This window comes from Ursus americanus, chromosome 8 (assembly GCF_024610735.1).
Source record: "Ursus americanus isolate L20-20 chromosome 8, mUrsAme1.1.p, whole genome shotgun sequence".
Taxonomy (NCBI): Eukaryota; Metazoa; Chordata; class Mammalia; order Carnivora; family Ursidae; genus Ursus; species Ursus americanus.
Window position 1 is genome coordinate 14,719,944 of NC_142134.1, and position 16,347 is coordinate 14,736,290.

At 42.7% G+C, this 16,347-nt stretch overlaps 1 protein-coding gene across 1 annotated transcript in view; it reads right to left on the reverse strand.

The window, feature by feature from the left end:
* PKD2 (polycystin 2, transient receptor potential cation channel) overlaps positions 1-16,347 on the reverse strand; it is a 52,795-nt gene that overhangs the window by 20,383 nt on the left and 16,065 nt on the right. The window contains exons 3-6 of the mRNA XM_045791618.2: positions 11,584-11,717; positions 9,805-10,055; positions 6,006-6,230; positions 3,300-3,528 (exon numbers count right to left, since the gene is read on the reverse strand). Coding sequence (XP_045647574.1) covers positions 3,300-3,528; positions 6,006-6,230; positions 9,805-10,055; positions 11,584-11,717 — 839 coding nt within the window. The remainder of the gene's footprint in view (positions 1-3,299; positions 3,529-6,005; positions 6,231-9,804; positions 10,056-11,583; positions 11,718-16,347) is intronic.

The following is a 16,347-nucleotide window of genomic DNA, read 5'->3' on the forward strand; positions in this document are numbered from 1 at the left end:
CACTAGGGACAATTGCTTTGTACCCAGGATGTGGTCCTTTATATGATGTCAATATTGTATCAATACACTGAATTTCCTAGAGAATTTTTCTTCAAAATAGAGGACGAGAGAAAAGAGATGAGGGAACGAGATTTTGTAAGCACTTGAGTTATGTCCTCCTGAGTTCCCTTTGGGATTCGCATCCCTATCTACAAAAGAACTTCCCTTCCTTAATATAAGCTTCAGAAGGGCAGGGGTTTGGGTTGCTTTGTTCAGCCCTATATACCCCATGCCTAGAACAACGCCAGGTACATAGTAGATGCTCAAAAAATATTTCTTGAATAAATGAATTAATCATTTTCACCCTTGAAACCTACCAATCAACAAAATTATTTGAATTTAGACTTTTTTTTTTTTTTTAAGATTTTGTTTATTTGAGAGTAAGAGAGCAAGAGCACAAGTGGGAGTGGAGCAGAGAGAGAGGGAGAAGCAGGCTCCTCGCTGAGTATGGAGCCCGACGTGGGGCTCAATCCCTGGACTCCAGGATCACGACATGAGCCGAAGGCAGATGCTCAATCGACTGAGCCACTAGGGGCCCCGAATTTAGACTCCTTAATACTCTTCCTTTTATCAGTAATTCTGCTAGAAAGACTGTTTAGGTCAAATAGGTTGACTAAAGAAAGCCCACAGATTTCAGAGGCTTTGTTAAAGAAACAAAAGGAAAACAGGGAAAATAATTTCAAAGTGATTCCAAGATGTTATATTTTTATCTAGGGTATAATTACTTTTCAAGTTTCAGGTGTGCCTTAGCCCGATAAAAATGCCTTTGCTTTTTTCCTGGGGTTGAAGGTCCCGTGGAGCAGAGGGCTTATTTTGGAGGGTGGGCAGAAGGCGTGCCCTCACTTCTGCTGGGTCAGAGAAGGTTTCCAAGGAGGAGGAGGATTCCAGTAACCCTTCCTTATTCTTTACAAAAGCGCACTGTCTGAATTGTTGTTTTGGCAGTACTAAGAGTTAAAAAAAATAAGAACAATAGCACAGTGAAGCGAGTTTTCAAAGAAATACTTGCAAAATGTTGTGGCTGCTGAGCCAAAGAAACTATCCTCAATTTCCATGATATCAACAGCTATTTTCTCCGAAGTGGGTACAAGGCCATTCCCCGGGGTGTGGAAATAAAATATGAAAACTTCTACCCAAGTGAACAGAAAGTGTTAGAATTCTATTTGTATTTTTTTAACCCAATCTTTCAAATTCTATGTTCTGTATGTTTTTACAAATGTACCTATTATAACACACACACACGCCCCGTTTATAAATAAATGGAATACAATAGGGTGTGTTGTTAACGTTTTCACTGATAGGTGGACGTAATCGAACAGGTTGATTGCCACCAACTACTCTTTTGCTGATACTGAAGGTATTTGGTTGAAACCCAAATAAACCTGCCATCAATTAGCATAATATCACACTCACCTTTTTACCATTATTCTCAATGACTGAACTATAAATATATCCATACAAACTAAAAAGGCAGGGTTTGCAACCTTAGAGTTCCAAAAGATAATTGTTTTCTAGAACAATTTTCAAGGTATATGGACCACACTCTTCCATCTTGCAGCATAGAAATATTTTGAAAAATTACTTCCAGTATCCTTGCCTCTCCTGCTTCCTTAAATGGTGAAATTCCTTTGTTACTGTTATTAATATACTGAGAACTTGGGGATCAAGAGTTTACCTACAGGCACTGTGTGATGTTACACAGCCATCATGAGAGAAGGGATGCACTTCTAAATGCATCAGGGTCGAATGGGTTCCACCCCGTATTCTACAGGAATTTGTATTTTAAGTAAAAGCTCTTTCTGAAGTCCACATGCATGTGGCTTGAGAGGCAATGGCAGAGTGACTAAGGTTATGGTGAGATCTGAAGGTACGTCTGGATGTGAAAAGCACTCGGAACTGTGCCTGACACACACAACTTCTAAAGCGTCAGCGATATTATTGTTATTGCCCCAGTTATTATTGTCATGCAATATAGATCTATATAGTTCTTTTCAATGTCTTAAGCATTCTTTTACTCACATATGAATAACATTTTTGTGTATTTAAAACATCTTAATAACATATTTCAGAGCATAGTTTCTAAATTTTGCTGACTAATTCTAGTGATGCTTTGAAAATGACTTGATGTAAATGCTTCACGAAGCCCAAATGAATTTTTGGTTGTTAGGGGCAGGGGGAGAATAATGGCCAAGAAGTAGGGTAACAGAAGAGAGAACGCTGATAGGGTAATGCACCACTTACTGAGATTTCAGGGGGGCACCTCTGTGAGCGGACAGCAGAAAGGATGGACTTTTAGGCACGTAACAATCAAGCATGTCCTTATCTGCTTCAGTGTGTAACAGGACTCAGCAAAAGATTATGTGTTCTTGCTGAAGGGAGAAAAGTTTGCAAAAATGCATTTCCCCAGTGAGACCCCTGGAAGGAAGTGATGAGGATGATGTGGAAGGGAAGCCATGTTGAACAAGTGTAATGAGTTATAACAGAGTTAAGGGCAGGCAGGGGAGCTACAAGGCTTCATAGTCTCGACCCTGACCTCACTGCCTTCTGATTTCTTGCACCTGATACAGAAAACCCTGATAGTCCCTCACTGGTATTTTGTACACTGAACTATTGGCAGGAAATTTTAAACTGCAGGGAGGTTTTTCTCTGCCACCCCAAATATTTTCAAGATGTTTCTTCTTGCTGTAACTTGACACATGAGCAGAAAAATACAAAATAATTTTTTGCTAGTAGTTGAAGAAAAATATCATTAACAATAACAAAAAAAAGAATAAACAAAACATTCTTTTCTCCCTCATGTCTCATATGGCATGCCAAAGCCAAATATGAATTACTAAGCTATTCTTTTTTTTTTTTGTCTTGGAACTCTAGCTGTATCAGCATATATGGATCTCTTTCATTTTTTAAAATATTTATTGATTTATTTTTAAGTCACCTCTATACCCAATGTGGGGCTCAAACTCATGACCCCAAGATCAAGAGTCACATGCACTTCCAACTGAGCCAGCCAGGTGCCCCACAAAGTTATTCTTGTTATTAGTGTGGCTAATTGACAGCTTCTCATAAATACCTCTCTACTTCTGTATTCGGAAGGGTTACTCATGCAAAATGAAGAAGTAATTCATAACACTGACGTTGATATAGCAGAGGAGAACGTTTAGATTCTCCCTCAGGAATGTCAGGGTCCACAATACTGAGGAGACAGATAAAGGACTCTCATTAACATGTTTTTATAGGGAATTTGGTGGTGTTCTCAAACCTACCACAATGATCACAACATCCAGACAATTCCAGAAACTCCTGAAATAGTGTAGCTTGTGAATGCGAATTTCCAATATCTCTTCCACCACATAGTAAAGGATAAAAAAACAAAAGATAATCTCACAGGCTGCCAGGAAGAAATCAAAAGTTGTGACAGAGCGGATCAGCTTTACAGGCTGAAACTGCCAAGATGGGATCACACCGCCTGTTGCTGGGAATTCAACCAATAACCTGCGTTGCAATAAGAACAATTAAAACAGTAACAACAACAGCACATGGATGCAGCCCGGAAAGGACATCCACCTGTTCTGTCCCTGCACTAATGAGGGATTACAACTGCAACCACAAGTCACCCCAAACTAGCGGCAGAATACTTTTGATTACAGCTACGTACTTGCACAATTCTGTGCCCCCAAAGGAACAAGGTTTCCCACGTCCTCCTAAAGAGACTATTCCTCCTGAGTCTCCCCTCTGGTATTTATACTGCTAAAAATGCTCTAGTTTGGGGTTTTTTTTTTCTTAATGTAGAAGTTAATCAACAAATAAGCCTTTCTAGGACTTCTATTAAATACAAGTAATTTAACTAGGCAATGAAGAACCTAAGAAATATAACTCATGCATTTAAACGTGTATGGCCTGTTGAGAAGTAGATGTGTGTGTTTGTGTGTGTGTATACGTGTGTGTCTCTATATATGCATGTATGTATATATATACACAAACTGGGTTTCTCCTTCATTCATTCGGTATCACCTAACTAGCATTGAATAATTTGCCCTAGGGGCTATTCTTTCTACCCTTCCCGGAGCCTTATCGTTAATAGGTGTTCGGTGAATGTCTGATAGTCTAAAACAGTAACATGTATTTTTTTACATTCATACTGACGGCACTGATGTTTAGTGTTTTAGCATAACTGAAGTGAGGATGTTTCTTGCCAAATTCCCATTTTGTAGGTGTCACAGTGAGAAAGTTAAATGACTCCTTTAATGGTACAGCTTCCCTATCAAACTAGAAGAATATCTAGCTCCTTAACTTTAAGACCTGTAAAAGACCTTCAGTGGACTATTAGGAATAACCATCTCTCCCACTGCAGGATGGGTGGCCACACCTAGAGCCTGAGTGTCTAGGACTCAAGCATGAGCAATAATCAGGTCCAGGCAGAGACTATGGCCAATTAGAACTGGTCAAAGAAGGGTGAAAATTCTTCCTTCTTCTTTACTGTCAATCTCCTGTTTTTTGTTTGTTGTTTTTTATTTCCTATTCGATGTGTTAGAGAAGAGGGCTAAGAACCAAAAGCCCAGGAAGCAATACTGAAATGAAGCGCCTCGTCACAGCCTCAGCGTAAACTCGGAAGGGCAGAAAGTAGCCTCTGTGTGCCCAGTCCTCTCTCTCTGTCCTGCTCTGGCCCTGCATCCATCAGCCCCTCCAGAAACGTAGACAGCAGCACAGATAAATGAAGTAACTGCCTTGACAATATTCACTCGTAAAGTATGGGGAGGACGTGGAGGACATACTCAAGACCTTCTATAGATATTCCCTTCAATGGCAATCAGACTTGAGTGCCCGCTTTTATCCTCTCTCTATCCACACTGAAATCATTAGGAAAAGTTCAATAATGATTGCAACTGATTTTCATTCATTTCTAGTAATAACTCTTATTGGACTTCATGTGATAGTGTTTCCTTCAAAAGTTGTTAAATACACGGTCTGGAAAAATCCAACTGGCCATGTAAAGCTGATGTGCATTTAGCCTCAAAAATGATCACAAAATAGGGATATTATGAGAATGTATCCTTCTTATTTGGTTGGTAAATGTATGTGCAAGAAATTCATGCCAGCGATGTCTAGGTGTTGCTGACATGTTCACCAGGAGGATTAAATGGGGTAACCCTGGATCCCCCTTGCCTTGTTCTACTTTTTCTTTATAGTACATGTTACCTTCTAATATACTTTTTAATTAATTTGTTTCTTTTGTTTATTGTTTATTGTCTATTATCTCTCTCCTCCTGGTTGAGTGCAAGCTCTGCAAGAGCAGGGATCTTTATTTGGTTTACTGATGTGTCCCAAGAGCCGAGAACAGTGCCTGGCACATATTAAGTGTCCGATAAATGTTTGCTGAATAAATGAATGAATGAACAAAAGGCCCCAGACAAGCACGGAGGAGTTTCGTCAGTTTTCTCACCGCTGACCAGAGCGATCATGACAGCAATGTCACAGGATCTTAGAAGGAACTTCATGTGCCTTTGGTGAGTCTTGTGTGTCGGCAGATACGTGGGTATCCTCCTGAATCTAGCCATAGCCCCTGCCTGCTGTGCTTGTGTTCTAAAATAGCATGGGCCTCATCTGAGAATGGGAAACTCAGGGCAATGAGTCGAGATTTGGTGGCCAGAGGCCACTCATGATTATCCTTATCATGAGTAAGAACACATGTTAGCAGAACACAGTGCTTTTTCTGGGAAGCTTCCAGCTTTGGGATAAACTTGGACCAGACTTAAGTTTTTTCCCAACTCATAATATTCTAGGATCCTAACTCCCTTCCACCAAATATATTTATCCCACTAAGCCTTTGGTTTTCACCCTTCCCTTGCTCTCGGCTCTGATCCTCGGCACTCTTTTAGCCAACTGCAGCAATGGTTTCCTGGTCTCTCGCAAGACTAGGATGTACCTACAAATACACAGACGTGGCACGGATCAGGGCCCCTGGTACACACCTGATCACACAGAACAGGTTAATGTTGGCGTTGTACACTGAAAAGTCAATAAACGTTGCCCTGGTTCCTCGGTCCAGCCAGCCATTTTTCTTGAGGCTAGCAACCTGAGCAGCCGTCTCCTCTCTTGTTCGTGACAAATCCAGGTAATAGCCAGCTCCGCTATAGGTTGCAATCATTCCCCAGTGGCTACTCCCATTCAAGTCTTTTTCACTTGTGTAGATCCAACTAATGAAAAAACAAAATGAAAACGAAACAAACAGATAAAATCAGTGGAACACTTACAGCAAATACAAAGACAGTTGGTTCCTGGTAAGACAGAGTATGGAATAAATCAGTATAAGTCTTATCAAGCTGGGTAATGTGCTTGGTGTGGTGCTTCGTGTTTTCTTATTTAATTCTCATACATTTATTATCCCCATTTTAGGAATGAGGGCCCTGAAGCTTAGTGAGGTCAACTCAGTCTCCGAGCTTTTGAGGGTATTGTCAGGAACCTACACCAGGACTGCCTGTCTCTAGAAACTGTCTATCAGCCCTTAGTTTATATGGTTGTCTTCCCTGGGTAACTATACTCAGGGGCTAGATGACTCTAGGCTCTCAGAGAAAACTGCAGCCAAGAGGCACAAGTTCATCAAGTACCACTGTCGGCAAATGAACTAAACAAGACTCCGCAGGGCATTTGGGAATTAATTAATCAATTAATTCCTCTCAAATTAAGAGGGGGAGAAGGGGAGAAAGAGAGATTGGTGGGAAGCAGAGGGAGAGGGGGAGAAAGAGAGAGAATCTTAAGCAGGCTCCATGACCATTGCAAAGCCCAACATGTGGCTCGATCTCAGGTCACTGAGATCATGACCTGAGCTGAAATCAAGAGTCTGACACTTGACTGACTGAGCCACCCAGGTGCCCCAGGGCATTTGGGAATTTAATCCACAAATATTGACAGAGGCTCTCTTAGGAACCAGATGCTTCTTTGGCATTAATGAGGATATAAGGATGAATCAAGGGGCCCCTGGGTGGCTCGGTCATTGAGCATCTGCCTTCTACTCAGGTCATGATCCCGGGGTCCTGGGATCGAGCCCCGCATCGGGCTTCCTGCTCGGCGGGAAGCCTGCTTCTTCCTCTCCCACTCCCCCTGCTTTTGTTTCCTCTCTCACTGTGTCTCTCTCTGTCAAATAAATAAAAGATCTTAAAAAAAAAAAAAAAAGGATGAAGCAAGTTCCTTTCTCTCTCAAATATATAGTAAGTAGGGAGAGAAAAGTAATGAAACAATTAAAATACAAGGTAGGTGGATGATATCCATCAGAGAAGTAAGATAAATGGCTCAGATCAGAGGAAAGCTATCCTTGTCTGGGAGTCCGGTGACAGGAAAGGCGCATCGGAGAAAGCTTTTGAAACAAGCCGCAGTGGACCTGGGCTGTGAAAGGTAAATAGGAGTCAGGCAGGCACCAGAAGATGGGAAGGGCATTTTCGAGCCTGAGGCAGGCAGGGCTGGAGAAGTACGAGGCACCCAGCTGGTAGCTGAGTTCAGCTCTCGTAATGTGAAGAAAGAAGGCTGACGGGTAGACTGTGATCAGATGGTGAAGAGCAAGCAGGAAGGGGTCACTGAGGGAAGGTTACTGAGAGGCACGGAACAGGGTTCCTCTGGTGGCTGCAGGAAAGACTAGAGTGGTGAGAACAGAGGGCTCATGTGTAGAAAAAAGTGGCCACAGCGGGTCTGAGACGGCCTTTCCCTAGGAAGGCCTGCTTGCAAGGTTGTGCCTTGCCTGGCATTCGGAACATGACTGATAAACAGCTCCTTACACTGATACAAAAAGTGCCCGACTGGCTGCTTCTTCCTCTCCCTCTGCCTCACGCCCTCACCCCACCCCACCCCCCGCTTATATGCATGTGCTCTAATACATAAATTTTTTAAAAAAACCAACAAAAACGTTGTGTGACTGGGAAGAGCGGCCGTGCCTAGGCTGTCTGCACAAACCCAGTGGCTTGTGTCCAATGCCTGCTTTCCTTCTGGGACTCTGGGATTTTAGTACCCGCTAGGCAGTGGCTGCCTATGTGACCAGCAGCCAGTGACTACCTGGGCCCTGAGTCTCTAATGAGCCTCTCTGAGAGACAACACTTCACACATGTTGTTATAGCTCGTTACTGGAGGAATTCAGCATGTCCTGTGTGACTTCATTGGGAGAGGACTTTTGGAAGCCTGCACGTAGTTTCCTACAAACTTTGCTCCATGTGCCTGAACTCTCTGCTGCTTTTGCTTTTATCCTTTCATTGCATTGAAGCTTAGCCATGAACATGACCAGAGGACGAATCCTGTGAATCCTTCCAGCACATCCCTGAACCTGGGAGTGGTCCTGGGGGCTCTGATAGCCATGCCTGCAATAACCCAGAGGTGATGATGAGGCCTGAACCACAGCAATGACAGGAAGACAAGAAGACAGGAAGGATGAACAGATGACACTGCAGTGACTGTCGGCAGAATGTGGCCTCTGATTTGGAAGCTGGAGAGAGGGAGAAGGGACATCTAAAAAATGACTGGAGACTCCTTTTGGATAATGCAAAGGAGCTGGTAGGACATAGGTAGGATACAGATTTGTTTTTGGTTTCCTATTAAGCTCTGTGAAGACAAGGGATTTGTTTCTGTCTTGTTTCCTGCTGCTTTGTTACCCAGCCAGCACCAAGGGTATTTCTAGAAGAGGGAGACTTTGCTGAGAAAATGCTGGCACAATGTAACATTCCATATATTTGTTGCAGAAATGATAAATTATCAAATAGACACGAGAGAGGAAGCCACTGGAATGCCAAGGGAAAGAATGTAAAGAAAGAAAATTTAGAGATCTGAATATTGGTACCTGCCAGAACCTAGGAATAAGAGAGAAGCGGGAGAGTTAAGAGGAGGATTACAGAATGAAGGGAACCCAAAGTTTAGTGTCACTCTCAGAAGTCAAAAGAATGAGCAATCAACACGGCCGGGTTGTGCAGAGGTTGCATGGGATGAAGACCAAGAATTGGTCATTGGGTTGGCAAACTCAACAAATCCATTGGTGGCTTCCAAGAGAGATGTCGGAGACACAGGGTTTAAGATTTAAGGGGTGAATCAATGGTAAGGGAATGGAGGTGGCAAGTGAAGGCTATTCTTTCCAGAAGCTTGTGGAGTTCAAGGGAAGGAGAAATGGGAGTAACCTGAGAATAGGGCAGAATCAAGGGATGGTTTAGATACATGGCAGTCCATCTTGTAGTGGAAATCACCATGGTGGCTATTTACTGAGCAGCTTTAGTTACCAGGCAGTGTGGTCAAGGCTTTGAGAATACAGCAGTGAACAAAATATAGTCCCTGCACTCTAGAAGCTTGAATACGGATGAGGAGCTGAGGGTGGCCAGGAGCCACACCAACAGTGTAATTAAAATGGAAGAAGCAATGTGGTTTAGTGGAAGAAACACGGGTTTTGGAGTCAGGCTGGTTAAATTCCAGCTTGGTTCCATTTACAAGCTGTGATGCTTCGGGTAAGTGAGCCTTAATTTTTTCATAGACAAAATGGAGATGACACGTATTTCAGGTTGTTTTGTGAAAAGCAGATGAGATAATATATGAAGTCACCTCTTAAATAGCATCTGGTAGTAGCTGCCACTTCCCTTCTTAATGATATGAGATAGAGTAAAATATTCAACCAGGTACGACGGTTTAAGTCCTTGGTTAAGGGGTTAGAGGATGAATGAATGAATGAATGAATGAATGAATGAATGAATGAATGAGTGAGTGAATGAGAAGTCGGGGCGCGCATGGCCGCTGGGCACAGACACTTACGCAGTTCCGTTTCTTGGACCGAAAGGAGCCCTGTCTTCACTCCTGGCGGAGTAGACATCATAGCACTCTTTAATCTCATCTCTCAAGTCCTGGGGGATAGAACAGGATCCATTTCTGACTTTGAGTTGCCGGATACGGGGCACCCCTAACAGGAGGTTCTCGTAGTAGATGAAGCTTCGGTTGTCAGCTTCGCTTCTGTTGCTGGGCTGCGTCTTCCAATACAGCCCATCCAACAAGGCACTTTCTGTGAACTGAAAACCAAGGAAACATTTGTGAAAATTTTTTTGAAGAGTCCCAAGCTTAGTGACTGCTTTGCTCTTTCCTGGAATGTTTGCATGACCAACAGTTTGGCAACTCTGCAAGCACGGTAGAATGACGAGGGTGGGTTTTGCTGTCAGGAAGATTTGGGTTGGATCTTGCAGCGTTGCTTGCTAGCTGTGAGGCCTTGAGCAGGATCCAGCTTTGAGCCAAGGTTCCTGCATCGATTATATCCATTCTCTGCATGGCTGCTACCCTGGTACCCAGTGGGTGCTTAATAAATGGCAACTCTGATTTTTGCGCTAGGACTGAAGGTGGTGGAGGGGGGAGGTGGTTGACATAAATCCACAACCATGATCAATTTTACTTTTCCTTATTAAAATAGCATCCCACAAGGTTCCAAACTTGTTTGGAGAGAAAAAGACTATAGTTTTGATTGCCAGTATGCCACCTGGTGGATCTTTTAAGTGTCTGGGTTATTTTGTCATATGGTGAACTCTGTAGCTGCCCCTGCCCCTGCTCTTAGAGCCTGGCATTCATTACCATGGAATTGTGGCTACAGGACAAGTCTCTCATTAGTCTGCCTATTGGGAAGAAGCAGCTATTTCTCAGTGCCTTATCTTATTAGACAATCGGTAGAGGTGGACTGATTTGCCCTGCTGAGGAGGGAGAGATCCCTGTCTTACATGCATGGTTTTGGATGCCAAGTATTTTTAGGCACCGGTATTGATGGGTTTACACGGTCCAGTTTCCTCTTTCTTTACAACCACCAGCTCTGACCTCAGGGTTTAGTAGGAGTTTTAGGAAGCATCTCTGCAGGAGGAAACAATTCTTTCCCCTCCAGCGTCCCTTCCAATTTTTTTAGGTTCTGAGCACCATACCTCCCAGATCAGTGTAACATTTCTCCTACGGTATCACTCGTAGCTTATCCTTGGTTACTATGCTGGATTTTGTGACAACTGGGGGAGGGGCTGGGTTGAATTTCACATTAGAGATCTCTGAAAGAACATGCCTGCCTTGTATCAGGCACTGTTCTAGGGTACATGCCATCCTCAACAAAGAGACCAAAGACAAAAAACAAAGCAAGACAAAACAACCAAATTTTGCCCTTATGGGCCATATATCCTAGGAGATACTCAAAGGATATTTATTGAATCATGAATGACTGAGTGAATTATAGACTAGGGTGAGGAACTGCCTGCCAGGCTAGAAACAAGTCCATTTTTCTTACTCCCTAACCATGTGCAAGCATGCTGAATCTTCGTCTCCTCAACTACCACCGGGGCGTAACATTAGCCCTTACCTTGTATGGTTACCATGCGATTATGAAACACTCAGCACGGTGCAAGGCACACACCAGGTTCTCGACAGAACCATAACTTCTATCAACTCACCATAACCTACACCTCATACAGCGTCAAGCACAAAGGGGGTCCTAGAGATAATGCTAACTTGAATTTATGAAGCCAAATGAACCATTTTCAACGGGAAAGAAATACTTTGAAAGTCATTTGCAAATACCTTCCAGAAGTCTTCCATTGAAGAAAGAGTTTTAAAGTTTGTTTTCTCTGTTTTGGACACTGGGGTGTCTAGGAAGAGTTGTGACATGATCCGGGTATAGTAGTACACACTGGAGCTCATCATCCCATAGGTCACTGGAACACAGAAAAAGCCACGTGAACCCTGCAGGGGAACCCGCACACTCACTTGCACACTCCCAGGGGAGGGGCAGGTAGCCACAAACATTCTGCTGTGTCCCCTGCCTTCTTTCCCTTTACCATTCTTCTAGGATGTCTCCCTAGCTCTCAGGCCTATAAAAGAAATAAATTAACATTGGCATATGTGAAACAAAACTGGCTTACTACAGAGCATCGAGTTAAGATCAAGTGTCTTTTTTTTTTTTTTTTAAAGATTTATTTATTTATTTGACAGAGCGAGACAGCCAGCGAGAGAGGGAACACAAGCAAGGGGAGTGGGAGAGGAAGAAGCAGGCTCCTAGCAGAGGAGCCTGATGTGGGGCTCGATCCTGGAATGCCAGGATCACGCCCTGAGCTGAAGGCAGACGCTTAACAACTGCGCCACAGGCGCCCCAAGATCAAGTGTCTTTACTTGACATCTGGGACATGCCTATCCAACCTCATGCCCCTCCCCCCGTCAGCCTCTCCACACGGTGAGGCTGCTCCTGGATCGGCCCCTCCACGTGGTGAGGCTGCTTGGCACAGGCCCCTACCGAGGCCAAGCCTCACTCCTCGTCTTGAGCCTGGGCACGCGCTGTTACTCTCCCTACCATAACAGGGGCAGGACGTTCTCTGCTCCACATCAATTCTCCATTCTTCTCTGCTCTGCACTCTGAGGCTGACCTCTACAGACTGTACCATGCCCTTTGATTTCCCATACATTTGGCCCAGGGGAGGCTGAACGGAAAATCTGGAGACCTGAGAAAAGGGAGGTTGGGTTTGCTTCCTCAACCCTTACTCCATTCCTTCACCACCTAGATGCAGTTTGGCAGGGGACCCTCTAACCTTGGCCATAGCTGCTGGGGGCATCTCTCCTCCCATAGCCACACTGGGTTCATGCCATGTCATTCTCTCCCCTTGTCCCCTCAGGTCTGGAGATGGTAACTGTTCCGAGGACCTCATTTCCCTTGCAGGTTCCCATAACCATCCCCACCTTGGAAATAGTCCCTTCATTAAATGTTCTTTAATTACCACTTTGAGTTTTCCATCTCTTTTCCTTCCAGAATGCTAACACAGACACTCTGCCTCCCATCTACTGATCAAATCTACGGAACCCTCTAAACTTAAGCTACACCCTGGCCAGGAAGATTTGCTGATTGTATCAGCCCATTCTGAATGGTCCTGGAGGGAGACGGGAAGATATTTATAGGCTTAGTAGGTTACAGGAGATCAGAGGTTGAATCTTAGCCGTGCCTGCTACTCACTACATGACCTGCACAACTTTCTTCTCTTTTTCTTTTTCTTTCTTTTTTTTCGTTTCTATTCTTCTTTCTTTCTTTCCTCTCTCTCTCTTTCTTTCTTTCTTTTTTTTTGAAGTAAGGGCTTGAACTCACAGCCCTGAGATCAAGACCCGATCTGAAATCAAGAGTCGGATACTTAACTGACGGAGCCACCCAGGCGCCCCGAGCTGCTTAAACTTTCTGAGCTTCAGTTTCCTTTTCTGCAGGAGGAGATAATTAGCTATCCCACAGGAGTTTTTGGTGCTTACATAAAAATAATAACTAAAAATTACCCAATACAGTGGCTGAAACTTAAATGCCCAGTAATGATGGCTCTTCCTCCTTAATCAGCTTTTAATCCTTAAAAATTTCAGCACTTTAATCGGGGCTGTCTCACACTGGACTCTAATGATCACATGTGCAATATGCTATAATTCCCATAACTGACAAAAAGCTTCAAGGGGAAACACTTCTTTTTTATAATTCTTTTGACCACAGAGGTTTTATACTTCTTTTTACCATAGTTCTCAACATCCAGCTGGTGATTAATACTTAGCTGACCCTGTAATAATCTTCAGGCATCATAAAATGCATTTTAAAACCTTGTTATTGGGGCGCCTGGGTGGCTCAGTTGTTAAGCATCTGCCTTCGGCTCAGGACATGATCCTGGACTCCCGGGATCGAGCCCCACGTCAGGCTCCTCTGCTGGGAGCCTGCTTCTTCCTCTCCCACTCCCCCTGCTTGTGTTCCCTCTCTCTCTGGCTGTCTCTCTGTCAAATAAACAAATAAATAAAATCTTAAAAAAAAAAAAACCTTGTTATTATATGATTTGGAGATTAAGTGCTACTTAATAAAATCTCATCCTTATATAACTCCTTTCCCCACCTGAGCAGCATAAAAAATTATTTTAAAAGAGTAGATAATAGTGATTCAAACACAAGTGTGTTTTTGAGTCTACCTCGAGAGGTCAATGAATCAATGAATACACACAGTCACAAGGCTTATGTGCTCTGTCTGGAGGGGAAGGAACATTTTCCTGTCCCCTTAGTTAGGCTCTCTCACCTGTCCTCCTGGGACCCACAAATCAGGATAAGAACATTCCTCTTCAAGTGTCACGTGACCTGCTACCTCTCAAAACTACACTGGGCCAGAGTTAAGGGCTTAGACTTTTAATCCATTCACATTTATAGGACAAAGTACTTATGAAGATAAGCAAGGTGTGATCTCTGCCCTCAAGGAGAAAAGCCAATAAGCTTCCCTGGGAACAGCACTGCCCACTCAGCTCCCACAGAGGGATGGGCAAGGTACCATGAACTCTACGAAAGCTTTCTGTGGATCCAGAGACAGCTGAGGGAACAAAGCTGATATGATGCTAAAGAGTAGTGGTGAAGGATCCCCAAAATCTAATAAATAATTATGAAGCTGATTTTTTCATTTAACTTGAAATTAGAATTTGCTTTGGATTGATTAATTAATATAGATCATTCTAAATTTTTTACCTCTGGTTTTTTTGTTTAAAAAGAATTATGACAAATGATTTAAATGTTTTGATTTATAAATATGCTAGTTCTATATGTACATAAATATAAGTATTTTAGCCACTGTAACTCTTTTGTTTTCCTATATTTTTAATATCGATTGTTTTTGAAATTTTCAGGACCTGTATGAAATTTCACGGCCTCACTCAAGCCTTCCCTTGGCTATTTAGCACCATCTGTTGGACATCCAGAGAAACAATGTCATCTAGCTTTGAAGGGATGATTATTCTAACACATTTGATCAGCAAATATTAACTCAGTCCCTCCCTTGTGCCAGGCCGTGGGCCAGTCCTTGGGGTATCTTTGAATGGCAGCTCCATACACTCCAGGAATCACCTACACCATGAGTCCATCTAGGTTGGAGCTAAAGGACCCCTGGGATTTGGAAGCAGAATGATTTGGGTTTGAGTTTCAGCTTCGCTTCATCTTGAATGTCTGCTTTGCTTCATGTTGAATGTCTGCCTCTGTGTTTGTTCATGATAGTGGGTCTCGGTGTCTTGGGATCTCAGACAACTACTTAACTTCTCTGAGCTTGAGTTTCATCAACAAGAAAGTGGGGATAATAACATCTAGGGAAGGATTCCCAGGTGGCTCAGTCAGCTAAGCTCTGCCTTCAGCTCAGGTCATGATCCCAGGACCCTGGGATCAAGTCCTGCATTGGGCGCCTTGCTCAGCAGGGAGCCTGCTTCTCCCTCTGCCTGCTGCTCCCCCTGCTTGTGCTTTCTCTCTCTGACAAATAAATAAGCAATGAAATTAAAAAAAAAAAAAAACCACATCTAGAGCTTCTGCATAGTTCAATGGGAGAAATGTATGTGAAGACATTTTGCATGACGTCAAATGCAACAGAAATACAAGACAGCTACATCATTTTCTGTTTGGTCCCTGATAGAGAAAAGCTCACTTGGAAGGTAGCATTCACTCTTTAAATGATCTGAATCATGAAGGAAAAAAATACAGGATGAAACTATCATAATCTTAAATGAGGAACAGAAAGGAGAAGAATGCTAAAAAATATAAGGCATAGGATAGATAAATGTCCTATGTGTATATATTTCTTCTACTATATAGTCCTTGTCTTAATTTCCAAGTTCCCTTTTCCGTAAAATAAGCCAGAATAAATACTATCACAGTATCACCAACTAATCAGCATATGACATAAATAAAGCTGTCTTAAAAACATGCCTCATTTCAAAATAGGCAATAGACACTATTTTGCCCTTAATGTTGAAAAAAATGTAGGCTCAAAGACCAAAAACAAATAAAGAGGACTGTACTGTAAAAACTCCAAATCGTTAGAATAAAAAGCAAAGAAGAATTTTCCAATGTAAATCAAGACAAACAGAAACACGTAAAATAACAAAAAATCCCCCACAAAAACCAAAAAAATGGTATTTTAAAAACCACAAATGCAGAAAATTAATTTAAAAAGGATTAAGCAAACACAGAGATGAAACCAAACACCTCAAAATGAAAAAAAAAATTTTTTTTTTCTTCATAACTCTTGGGTTAAAGAGGAAATCAAAGCTGCTACACAAATATAAATATACCAGATGTAAAGACAGTAGAATCCAGCGTTCCAAGGCCATCTGCCACAAAGTGAAGCCATCATCCTGACCAGGAAGCCGAACTCCTCTGCTAGCTCTGGGCTGTCCCACATCCTCACAGAAACACAGCAGAGATAAAATAAGGACAGATATTTGAAGAGACTCTACAAACGAAAAGTGCCAAATGCACAGTAATATACATAAATCAAAGAATGATTAGGTTTGAACTCTTGCAGTTGTCATATTA